Raw genomic sequence first — 12,862 nt, 5'->3', positions numbered from 1 at the left:
GTAGTCAATGTAGGACCTTCAGATTCATCCACACAGGAAGCAACAAAAAATACCTAATCTTTAAGAATTGCCTATGATGATCTAGCTAACAATTACACAGCCCAAAAGGAAACATTTGATGAAAATTTAGGAAATATTTAAATAAAAATGACCTTTTCTATTAAAAAAGCAAGGGATATTCATTTCTTAGAAAAACCAAGAACACTGAATGCAGATGAACAAAAAGCACTCTACGCATAATGCCACCAGAGATGGTTAACACCTTGCATGACTTGTGTGTGTGGTTTAAGTACCGTGTGTGTGTGGGTGGGTATGTGCAACTTCTATCAGTAAAATCTATTTGGTGAAAAGACAGAGATCTATAAAGAAGGTGGCAATTGCCTTAGAACTCCATGAGTCAGAAAAGCTTTGTATTATATTGGTGACCTTTGAGAGTTGTTAAAAAAAATTAACATTAAAAACAATGTTTAGTAGAAATCCTTAAGAGCATAGCTTTTGGTGATCTTAATGATACACTAAACCATTTTTTAAGAAAACAATTCAATATACTATTTGAGGGATTCTTTCATTCAATACACATTCAAGAGCCCCTGAGCCAAGTTCTTCATGTTCCATGTTAGGTGCTAAGGATATAATGAAACTGCCTCTGTCCTGTAGGAGCAAACTACCTGTTAAAAGCTAAAAAAGTTATTGTATTGCAAAGGACTATTACTATGATAAAAGTTAATCACAAGGAGTGACACATGTGGAGGGGATATAAATCAAGGCAAAAATCCTGGAAGAAGTAACGTTAACTAGAACAGACATTAGCATGGAGAGGAAACTTTCAAATAGAGGGAAGTATAATGGAAAAAGCACAAGTCTGGAAGTCACAAATCCTGGGAAGTAGTCTCAGTTCTGCAACTTACTAGCTACTAATTATTGACCTTAAAAAAAGCCCACACATTTACTTTTTGTTATTCAGCTCTACATCTGTAAAATGGTTTTCATAGTTAATACCATTTTTGCCTACTACACAATACTGTTGCAAGGAAAGCCATTAGCAACTATAAAATAACTGTTACTGTTGAACAGTTTAAGGGGATTTAAAAGCTTATTTTCTTATACTGAACACAAGGGAGAATGCTGTGTCATCAACCCCTTATGTTACATTTCCTTCCCTGAACTCAGGTAATAATAGGTCCCTTTAGCAACTTCCTGCCATGAGGATAGTATTTAAGAGAAAAACTCACCAACTGATTGCAAAAAATGGCAGAATGCTCTATTAATGATAAAGTACTAAAATCTTACCCTTTAAAATTCCCATACATAATTTTTACTACTAAATATTCTAATTTTGTTTTTACTGTGTCATCTCTACTGTCAAAGACTACCCTGACCTCCTCAGCAAAAGACAGTTACTTTTTCTACTGTTCTCATATGACTTCTGTGGACCACCATTATAGCCTGTACCACACACCATTACTTCAGTAAATTTTGGTCACTTGTGAAGGATAACATGGAGACTCTGATAAATTGCCAAATTTGCAAAAACAGATTTTTACATATATTTCTTTTTCTGGAGTCATATTTCCATTAAGATTCCTTGCTAAAAGTTAGGTTCTCTCTCCTTTGATAAAATCTGCACTGATGAACAATTTCCCCAAAATGTAGTGTGACCAATCAATTCATGTTATAAGACCAAACCAACATCAAATTGTAAAGTCTATCCATTATTTTTTTGTTATTTTTTAAATTGATTTTAGAGTGCGAGGAAGGGAAAGGGGGTGGAGAAGAAGAGGGAGAGAGGGGGAGAGAGAGAGGGAGGGAGGGAGAGAGAGAAAGAGAGAGAGAGAGTCCCACAACCTGTACATGTGCCCAGACCAGGAATCAAACCAGCAACCTTTCAGTGCACAGGATAATGCTCAACCAACTGAGACACACCAGCCAAGGTCATTATAATTATTTTTAAAATATTATAACATGAGTTCTAAACCAAATTAAGATTCAAATGCTAGATGATTTGGGCAGGCTGAATTCATAGGATTTTGCTTTCACACACTAGTATTGAATTCAGGTGATTACATTTCAGGAACTTTTAAAAGATTTCATGAACATTAAACCTGAGTATAGTATGACATACTAGAGGCCCAGTGCACGGCATTCGTGCATTGGGGGGTGGGGGAGTGGGTGGGGGGAATGACACACACCTCAGCCCTCAGCCTGACCTGCGCCCTTTCACAGTCCAGGAGCACTTGGGGATGTCTGGCTGCAGCTTAGGCCTGCTCCTGTCAGGAGCGCACTGACCACCAGGGGGCAGCTCCTGCATTGAGCATCTGCCCCCCGGTGGTTAGTGTGAGCCATAGCGACCAGTCGTTCTGCCATTCAGTTAATTTGCATATTACCCTTTTATTATATAGGATAGTCATCTTTTCTCTCAAAGCTCTTCCTGCCTAGCAAAATGGCTGACATCCAACAGGTCCTCAATACTACCCTCATGCTCTATGTTCTATATCAGTGGTTGCCAACCTTTTGGACCTCACGGACCACCAGTGGTCTGTGGACCATCAGTTGGCAACCACTGTTCTAAATGATTTAACCACATCTGCTATAGTCAAGCTACATAAAGATAGGCTCTTAAATAAGAGTTTTTATAAAATTAGTTAATTGAAAGTCAGTAAACATTCCACATACATTTACAGCAAAAAAATATACACAGAGGGAAATGTATCATATGTTAATACTAGAGGTTAAATACAATACTTTGACTTAACTTGGAAACATAACAAATGGCATATGTGTGATCATCTATATAGGTCTGTGATGGCAGGAAGAGTAGACTGCAGAGCCCTGCATTTGTCCTTATAACCTCACTATAAGGGCAAGGAAATGGAGAGTAATAAGAAGGAACAAAGGAAAGAGCTTATATGCATACTGAGAGATTGAAAAGCTTTGGGAAACTTATTCCCTAACCTTTTATTCTCGAAGGGCTTGGGAATTCCTAGACCTCCATTATTGGGCATACAACTCAAATTTTCCAAATTATTAAACATGATAACACCTGATTTAGGCTGCTTATAGTAATGTAAAAGCTAGAGAAATCATTACCTGGTGAAGTTATTAACTTGCTGTGATCTTGACATGTTTATACTGTTCAGTTCTGGTACATTCAAATTAGTTGACTGGTGTTTACTATGGCAATATGATTGATGTGCTTTATTTGATATTACACCATTACTACAATTTTCAAAACCTGGAAAAAAAGAAGAAAAAGACAGATCATGAAAATAAAAACAAACATTAATTTATTATTAGGTTGTAAATAATATACCCATATTCTGACTTTTGTATTTAAAATATAGGACTATTTAAATCAATGGACTATTTAAATAGTAAACAGTTAACTTCTTTGAAAAGATATATGTACACTTAATTGTGAGCTATAATTATCATCTCCTCTAACATTTATTGAAGGCTTCATTATGGATCAATCCCCCATGAGGGCCGTGTTATCACCACCCCCATTTTATTAAGGCTAAGAATTAGTCCAAGTCTGAAGTGACTGTATATGATACTCAAGAGGGGAAGCAGCTAAGGATATAAACATGAGAATTATCTGCACTGTACAGGATGGTGATATAAAAACAGAGCTATATGCTGATTGGGAAAAAGCAAAGCTGTTACTCTATGAAAGGAAAGGAAAGAGCACTTGACTTGTTATAAAGTTAAATGTACTGAGGAAGGTAACACCATGGGAAAAACAGAATGAAAGAGACAAGCAAAGAAGGAAGACTAAGGAGGATTAGAAATAAACTTGTAGAAATCACCATAAAAGCTAAGAAAGGAGAGAATTCTAATCAAGAGAACACCAAAAGCCTTGGAGAATGAGGCTGGTGAGCAAACAAACAAACAAACAAAAACACAACAAAAACGGGAGGCGGGAGGTTGGTGGTGGGGAACAAGAGAAAATGAACGGGTCTTGGTTGAGAAAAAATAAGATAGACAGCAGGCAGCCCAGCTAGATTTGGTGATTAGTGGCATAAGACATCACAGACACATCACCCCCTTTAAATTTAAACTTCATTAAAACATATGTTTTCATTACCAAATATTTATGATTTAATTTCTAGAGACAACTTGAACATTAGCGTTTGTTTATGAAGATCTGCTAAAATAACTTATTCTCAGAAATAGCTCAAGTTACTTCCTGGTACTAAAAACACAGGCATCTGATCCACCATAGTTTTTCTTCCAGAGTATCTTGAGATCAAGTATACACATGTGCAAAACTGCTACAGAAGTGTCTAGATTTTTTAAAATTTTATTGTGGTTCAAAAATATAAAGGGCAAAAATATAAAGATAATATAATAAGATTGAATCTCACCAGAAAAATGTGCAGCACTTCCTTTGCCTGATGCTAAACTGTGGATATTCATTCCATGGCTGGGGCTCATACTTGGACTACTAAAAGGTCGAGGGCTAACAGGATAACTGTCTTGAGATTTTGGACTCCGGCCTCCCAAACACCGTACTTCACTATCCGTACCATTCACCATTTCTATAAACTGACGCACTCTAAAAAAAGAAAAAAAATTTACTTGGATAATCTTCAAAGAGCCATTTATTTAATAGCAACAGATTTCTGAAAGGAGACATTTTAATAACTTGTATTTATCAATAACTTTGGCCTTAAGATAGTCGCTGGGGGCGGAAGTCCCCACCCCTGTTGCCACCCATAGTATGTGTGCATGCAGCCTGTTGAACCGTTGGGACTGCGACACTGTTAGGACCAATTAGCATATTACCTCTTTATATATATATATATACTGGTTAGAATATTTTTTAATTTTCCAGAAAAATAGACTATATGCAAAAGCTGTATGTCCTTTAATCAAGATTTACTAAGAAAATGAAAGTTTATCTGTAGCTATAATAAAATCAAAATGGACTACCATTTTAGCCCCCAAATAATTTAATCAAAATAATATTTGCACTTGGTAGCAAATCAAATCAGATATAAGAACACGATGGAATTCCAACAGATATTTCATCACCCCTATTCATAGCAGCATTATTCACAATACCCAACTGTGGGAACAACTCAAAGATGGATGAGTGAATAAACAAAATGTGGTATATGAATACAATGGAATAACATTCAGCCTGCAAAAGGAAGGAAATTCTGACAGAGCTACAACACAGATGAACTTTGAGGACATTATGCTAAGGGAAATAAGCCAGTTAACAAAGGACAAATATTTCATAATTCCATTTATATGAGGTACACAGGGTAGTCAAATTCAAATTCAGAAAACAGAATGTTAGTTGTCAGGAGGTAGGGAGAGGAGAAATGGGGAGTTAATGTTTAATGGGTACCAAGTTTTAGTTAGAAAGGTTCTGGAGATGGACAGTTGGACTGATTACAAAACAATGTGATGTACTTAATACTACTGAACTGTACATGTAAAAATGGCAATTTTTTGTTATGCATATTTATCACAATTTTTTAAAATGCCACAGACTTACTATGAGGTACTCTGCAGAAGGAAAAATAGATTCCCATCTTCTAAGTAAGATTTTCACATTTGGAAACACAGAGATAGAATGACAGAAAACCAAACAAAAGATGCCATCTGTTTATACTCAACACAAGTATTTTTGTAACCTGTTATTTAAACGTGCTGTATTACAAAATTTTATGTCAATATTTGAAAGAAGGTTAAACAAAAATTAAAACATGGAAATTATTTTGGTTACATATAACACACATATATAATAAATATAACATATTTTATTAAACAAACTCACTTCAATGTGAAAAGAAGATTAGGATTTCTTTCAAGTAAACTTGGGTATAACTGTTGTGTGGTTTCAATGGCTTCTCCCATTCTTCCTGCTAACACCAATTTCTGAATTCCTATTTAGAGAAAAAGAGCAAAAGATTAATTTTTTAAAGAGTAGAAACACTATCATATAAGAAAAACACCTGTTAATCAATACTGAAATAATAAAAACTAAAGTAAAAAAGATGGCCCTGGCCAGTGTGGCTCAGTTGGTTGGTTGTCGTCCTGTGCACTGAAAGGTTGCCAGTGTGATTCCCAGTCAGGGCACACACCAGGGTTTTGGCTCAATCTCTGGTAGGGGGCATGGAGGAGACAGTCCATTAATGTTTTGCTTTCACATCCATGTCTCTCTCTCCCCGACCCCCTATCCCTCACTCTCAAAAAAACAATTAAAAAATCTTAAAAAAAAAAAAAAAGATGGCTATTTTTATGGCATACATGGTGTGTTGACGGGTTCATGCACATATACTAATCTCCAAACTTATCAAATTACATTCAATAAGTATGTACAGCTTCTAATATGTCAACCATACCTCAATAAAGTGGTTTTTAAAAAGACCATAGGAAAGTCAAAGAAATAATACTCAAAATGTCTTATCAAATATGATAACCTTTTAATTTTATATCTTTATTGTTGAAAGTAATTATAACTTTTTGAAGCAGTACTAAAAGAATGCTAGACGTAGTAAGCTCTGAATTCAACAGACACTCATTGAGGATTCCTTGTGTCAGGTATTTGTTATATTAGATGATGAGGACACAAAGAATATGTGATCATTTCCTGTTCACAAGAGCTTATTATATATATAGTGAGACAAAGCATACAGTAGCTACAATATAATGTATTCAGTGATATTATAGCAGTTTGACCTATAAAAATTTTTTCTTTTCATTCATCATGATTTTGCCCATGTTTTGTTTTTATGCCTATACTCTAATCACGTTACACCCTTCCTGATGGATATACCATTTTTATGATGACTGACTATGGTACAGTTATCATGCTGATTTACCTTTGTAAAAACAGGCCTCACTGCTCTGGCCAAAAGCACTAGAACCTAAGTAATAAATGCTTAAGGTCAAAACTATCTTAAATTTAGATAGCAATTTAAATGCAAAGGTATTTATCTTTCTTGTATTACCTCCACTAACATCTAATTATGGGGCTACTTTACTAATAAATAAAATCATTTTACTAAATGTTTATTTCCTGGAAGGTCAATAAAACATTTTTTTAAAAGTGGTACACATTCTTACAAAGTCTCCAAAATTATATCTTTCTACATCCAGAATGCTAGCAAAGTCCTATGTGAATTTTTAAAAGGTAATCTTAAAAAATATCAATAAAAATAAATTTCAGAGGCATCAATTTTAAAATTTATAAAAAGCGATATAACCAAACCTATAATCTGAAAACAAGTGTGAGCCATACACCATAAGTCCTTACTTTGTCTATTCTTAATGGAAGCTAATTCTTCTAGAACGGTCTGGTCTGTAGATCTGGCAAAGGCCTCTGCTGTGGCACAGTACCCATGGTGAACTAAGTAAGATGAAACCATTCTTTAAAAAGAAAAAGAAGAAACACAACTTTTAGTCAAGAGAATACATGCTTCATACTACAATTTACATAAACAAGGTCTACTCTGGTGTTACAAAACTAATCTATTCCCTTGAAATAATTAAAGCTTTAATAACCTCAAGTTTAAAGTTCAAAAAATAATTTTGTTCTTTCATGTAGTATTTCCAAAAAGATAACTGCAAATGCTATGTTGAGACTACTGTCCCTAAAAATAAGTATTATTAGAGAATCAAGGACACCCCATTTTCTCCAGGTCCTTTATGATTGTTTCCTATCCTTATATTCAGTCCTACTCACCATAATTCCTGTTTCACATTTATCACAACTTATCTCAGTAAAGTGTTGTCATTTTGTAAAATAAAACAAATGTAAAATAACAGGTTAACTCCTTGTATTCTGGACTTCAACCCCTTTCTTTATCTATTAGTTATAGTAGATGGATCACAAGTTGTGAACACAAGAAGTACTAAAGTGAACTTGGATAATCTTCCAGAAAAAAAGTCTATAAAGGTGAAAATACCAATCAGCCTTCTAATCTAAATCAATTAGTATGGCTGTGCACCAGGAGATTAATTATTCAAATGTGATTTATATGTAAGTGACACTCTTCCAAAGAACAGGTTTATTTTGAATAAGCCACCAAGTGGCCAAAACATGTACTTACATTTAACCACAAACTTAGAAAAACTGCTTGACTAAGCAATATTAACCCAGATAAGTCAATAAAGCCAAATATTCAACTTTAAACCCGCCTTCATTTGGACTACTAAAGACCTGCTAGAAAATGGTAGGAAGAAGCAGTGGTTCAGGGAAGCAGGATTGACCAGAGGGTATTTTAAAAAACAGATTTTTCATTTTATTTCATTTAATTCAAATTATTTTAAGAGGCAGAACCTTTGAAAATAAACTTTCCAGGAGGTCATATGAGTGTCTATTTCGTGAAGAATGGGGTTGGGGTGGGGGCTCTCATAGAACTCTGGCTGTAGGATAAGATGTTGTTTCCTCTGCTACTATCCTGCCATGAGGCTTAGTGGTGACCAAGCATTAAAGGGCAGTGACCCCAGGAACTTATCCTACCTAGCTCTAATTCATGGCAACTATGAGATTCTGGGTCAGGGTTCACTATTCTTTCAACTGCAGGACAAAAGTACTAGTGCAGATTCTGCAATACCTGATGATAATTGCTCTAGTGAAGAAGCATGTTTTCAGAATCATCAACATATCTTCCAATCATTATCTCCTCCAAAAGGTACACACAAAAACCTTTATTAGATTTTTCAATTTCAGCCTGTTCAAAGCAATTATAAAGACGTTTAAGATGAACTGTGTCAGATTGATGGTATCTGAAAGAATTCGTCATTTTCTTTGGTTATAGTAGTGAAAATGACTATTTAAACTTACTGGTGTTTATTTCATTTTTAAGTTTATACTATTTCAAGCTTTATAAGCTACCATTTAGTACTACTGATATCTGGTGTCATCTTAAGCCTTTCAGTAAAGGTAAGTCTAAAAAGGTGACTGTCATAGGAATTATTTTTCCTGATTTCCATAATGAAATTCTACTTTTTCATAAAAAGTAACTTAATAAAACAAATTGAAAATTTTTGGTAAAAAATGAGAGGTTATTCATTTTACAGTACTTTTATTGACTCCCAGTGTGTACTCTGCTGCTGCCCACCCTCCCCTGCTGCTATTAACTGGATCCTAAGTATTTATCCTGAACTTAGGATCCTAACTTCACCTTCACTGTTCCTTGGCTTTATTTCCTTTACCTCCTTTTAAATGTCTAATAATAGCACATACAAGCAAATGGCATTAAAATAATCATAAGATTTTTAAAAATTTCTTAAGCCAGAGGTTATTGGTCAGATTTTTCTATTTAGAATAGGAGCAATTAGAACCTTCCTAAATCTACATGATAAAAAATATTTAGCAAAAAAGGGATATTAGTAAAAAATAGCAGACATTATTTTTACAGAATAACTCATTCACTAGAAAAATGTAGCCAAATCCTGAAAACTCAAATATACATATTAAGTCTGTAGTCCAGTATATAAACTTTATCATTATTTTGATACTTATTCTTATTGGGTAGTAATTATTTTTTCCCCATAAATATTTAAACTACTGAACAACATAGTCAAATTCATGTCAAAAAACATGATCCTGAATTATTCAATCTAAATTATCTTTCTGAATTTATCTTTTGCACTGGCAGTATTATTAGCTGAATCATGTAACCTATGGAAATCATTAAATGCTATTACTAATGCTAGAAAATGAATTACCCTAACCTAAGTGATATAGTGTCACTTTATTTCTTCCATCAAATTAATAAGTCAGACTAACATACTATTCTGTATGTTCAAATCAAACATTATTTTTAATTGTTCAAATAAAGTGAGTTATTTTTAGAGATTAAAATATTCTTTTGTACCAAAAGAATAACATCCTATATAATAAAAGCCTAATATGCTAAGTGTCCGACTGTTCGACCAGTCACTATGACGCGCACTGACCACCAGGAGGCAGACACTCCGACCAGTAAGTTAGCTTGCTGCTGAGGTCCGGCTGATCGGGACTGGGCGAGATGGGCCAGACATGCCCTGGAGCCCTCCTGCGGTCCCTCCCCAGTCCCAATAGTGCACAGGTGGGATTCCTTGGCCTGGCCTGCACCCTCTCACAATCTGGGACCCCTTGGGGGATGTCGGAGAACCAGTTTCAGCCTGATCCCCACAGGCCAGACCGAGGGATCCCACCAGTGCATGAATCCATGTACTGGGCCCTCTAGTATTTTATAAAAAAGTACTTTTGAATAATATCCATTCAAATTTCTTCACTTACTTTTGTATCATGGTCTGCCATTCTCCTTCTCTATCTCCAATAGGAAACCGGTCTATCTGTGCCTGTATTTTGGTTCTCCACTCCCGCATGTAGTCTTCTATATCAAACACAAAAGGATGTTGCCCAAAATTGGCATCAACGACCTCTCCTGGTGTCTGGAGCCCAACGGTGGGATATAAATTTGGCTGTAAGACAACACATTTCGCTAAGCATCTCTCCCTTTTATGTTAAAGACATTCATTCTTTCAAATGCTATTTCTTTAAAATAACAGAACTACTAATTTTGTTTGTAAATATTTTAAAATCTCAATCCAAAACTAGTAGAAGAAGACTAAAAGCAAATACTCTAAAATACAATCTATACCGGATGGAAAAATCTCATTTCTTGTAATCTAATCAGGGAGGAAGGAAGAAAGGAAGGAAGGAAGGAAGGAAGGAAGGGAGGGAGGGAGGGAGGGAGGGAGGGAGGGAGGGAGGGAAGGAGAGACAACCTTAATACTTTTTTATTTGTTCAGAGACCACATGAAAACAAATTTTTAATAAATAATAAATTGCTCTTAAGAATATGTCATATAGGTCCTGGCCAGTGTGGCTCAGTTGGTTAGAATGGGTCCCATACACTGAAAGGTCTTGGTTTCAATTCCGGACCCAGGTCCAGGCCCATGTGAAGGCAACTGATTGTTTCTCTCTCACATTGATGCTCCCCCCCCCCCCCCGCCCCGGTCTCTAAAAAGAAAAAAGAAATCAATGAATATGTCCTTGGGTGAGGATTTAAGAAAAGAAAGCCATATACTAGTTACAGAGATTCAAGTATAAATACATAACTCAGGTTTATCCTTTTATATATGATACTAGAGGCCTGGTGCACAAAAATTTGTGCACTGGTTGGGGAGAGGGGTGAGGGCTGTCCCTCAGCCCCACTTGTGCCCTCTCATAGTCTGGGACCCCTCGGGAGATAACCACCTGCTGGCTTAGGCCTGCTCCCCAGGTGGCAGATGGGGGTTGGGGCGCACTCAGGATGCCCTGGGCGGGTCGCACACAGGATTCCCCGGGCGGGCTGGCTGATCGACACTGGCCCGCCCAGCCACCCCGGATCGGGTCGCACACGGATGCCCGCCGCCCCTGGTCGCAGATAGCAGGCCCGGATGGCGGCAGGGCAGGCGGGATGGCGCTGTCCCGCCCTGCCTGCAGTATGCAAATTAGCCGCCATCTTTGTTGGTGGCTAATTTGCATATCGTGCTGATTAGCCCATGGGAGGTGTAGTCAATTACCATGTTTGTCTACTATTAGATAGGATATGTGATGCATTTCTAGAAATGAATGTGAAAGCTAGTTACCACAAAAGTACAATCCTAACTAGGCAAGTGCTATTTTAAGTTTACTAATTTCATTTATTTGTCTATTTGGGATGCCTTTATAAAAGGACTAGAGGCCTGGTGCACGAAATCGTGCACTGGTGGGGTCCCTCAGTATGGCCTGCAGGGAATGGTCTGAAACTGCCAGTCTGTCGCTTCCTGCCACTCCTGCCTACCGCTCCTGCTCATCCCGGCCCCACTGCACCTGCCACGGGCTCGCGCCCAGTCAGTCCCTATCGGGAGAGGCTCACGCCACCACAGCGGCACTCACCAGCTGTGAGCCCTGTGTCTGGTACCCATTGGTCAGTTGGGCGGCACTCCCACTGTGGGAGCACACTGACCACGAGGAGGTAGCTCCTGCATTGAGCGTCTGACCCCTGGTAGTCAGTGCACGTCATAGCAACCAGTCGACCCATCATTTGGTTGTTCAATTGCTTAGGCTTTTATATATATACTAGAGGCCTGTTGCATGAAGAGATTCGTGCAATAGGCCTTCCCCTCCCTTGGCTGCTGGCACCAGTTTTCCTCTGGCACCCGGGACCCAGGCCTTCGCTCTGGCTGGGCTCTGGCCAGAGACTCCCCCCACCCCTTCCCCGCAGCCGTCAGGCTTCGCTGCTCCACTGATCCTGGGGCCGTGAGGCCTGGTGGCTCCGCTGATCCCAGGGGCGTGAGGCCTCCCGGCTCCGCTGATCCCGGTGCCATGAGGCCTCGCCGCTCGGCAGGCTTTGGGTACGTTTGGCTTCGCTCCACTGCTTGGAGCCTAGTATGCAAATTAACCGCCATCTTTGTTGGCGGTTAATTTGCATATCGCCCTGATTAGCCAATGGGAAGCGTAGCGAAGGTACAGTCAATTACCCTTTTTGTCTTTTATTAGATAGGATAGATGGTTATAAGCAAAACACAGTACTATTAAGAGGGGATTCTCTATATAAAAATAAAAAACTCAAATGCACATATTTCAAGAAAGGAAAAGGATGAATTTAAAGTTCATAAAGAAATGCATTTAGATATACTCCAAGATTTTGAGGCTAATCAATTTAATAGCTTCAAGTATACAAAAACAAACAAACAAAAAAATCAAAGTCCTTCTTTTGGCTCTATCACTAGTTGTTACATCTAAAGAGAGAATGAGTTACTAAATGTCTACTAAATGGCTGTGATTAGTCATTATAATAATCCTGTGAAGTAATTACTACTGTTTACAATTATAAAACTACAGAGATTGAGACTCAGGGGCAAATTAACTTGCTCATGGTCTTTC

General features: G+C 37.5%; 1 protein-coding gene across 3 annotated transcripts in view; it reads right to left on the bottom strand.

The window, feature by feature from the left end:
• RANBP9 (RAN binding protein 9) overlaps window positions 1-12,862 on the bottom strand; it is a 104,991-nt gene that overhangs the window by 14,909 nt on the left and 77,220 nt on the right. For 2 of the 3 annotated variants that reach the window (XM_036349934.1, XM_036349933.1), the window contains exons 6-10: window positions 10,247-10,431; window positions 7,271-7,383; window positions 5,789-5,897; window positions 4,365-4,555; window positions 3,088-3,232 (exon numbers count right to left, since the gene is read on the bottom strand). In XM_036349934.1, the coding sequence (XP_036205827.1) occupies window positions 3,088-3,232; window positions 4,365-4,555; window positions 5,789-5,897; window positions 7,271-7,383; window positions 10,247-10,431 (743 nt within the window). Of the gene's footprint in view, window positions 1-2,752; window positions 2,853-3,087; window positions 3,233-4,364; window positions 4,556-5,788; window positions 5,898-7,270; window positions 7,384-10,246; window positions 10,432-12,862 lie in introns of all 3 variants that reach the window. The other variant, XM_036349935.1, reaches the window with a different exon arrangement.

This window comes from Myotis myotis, unplaced genomic scaffold, assembly GCF_014108235.1.
Source record: "Myotis myotis isolate mMyoMyo1 unplaced genomic scaffold, mMyoMyo1.p scaffold_m19_p_2, whole genome shotgun sequence".
NCBI lineage: Eukaryota > Metazoa > Chordata > Mammalia > Chiroptera > Vespertilionidae > Myotis > Myotis myotis.
Note: the sequence above shows the minus strand (reverse complement) of the source record. Positions and strands in the feature narration are given on the sequence as shown.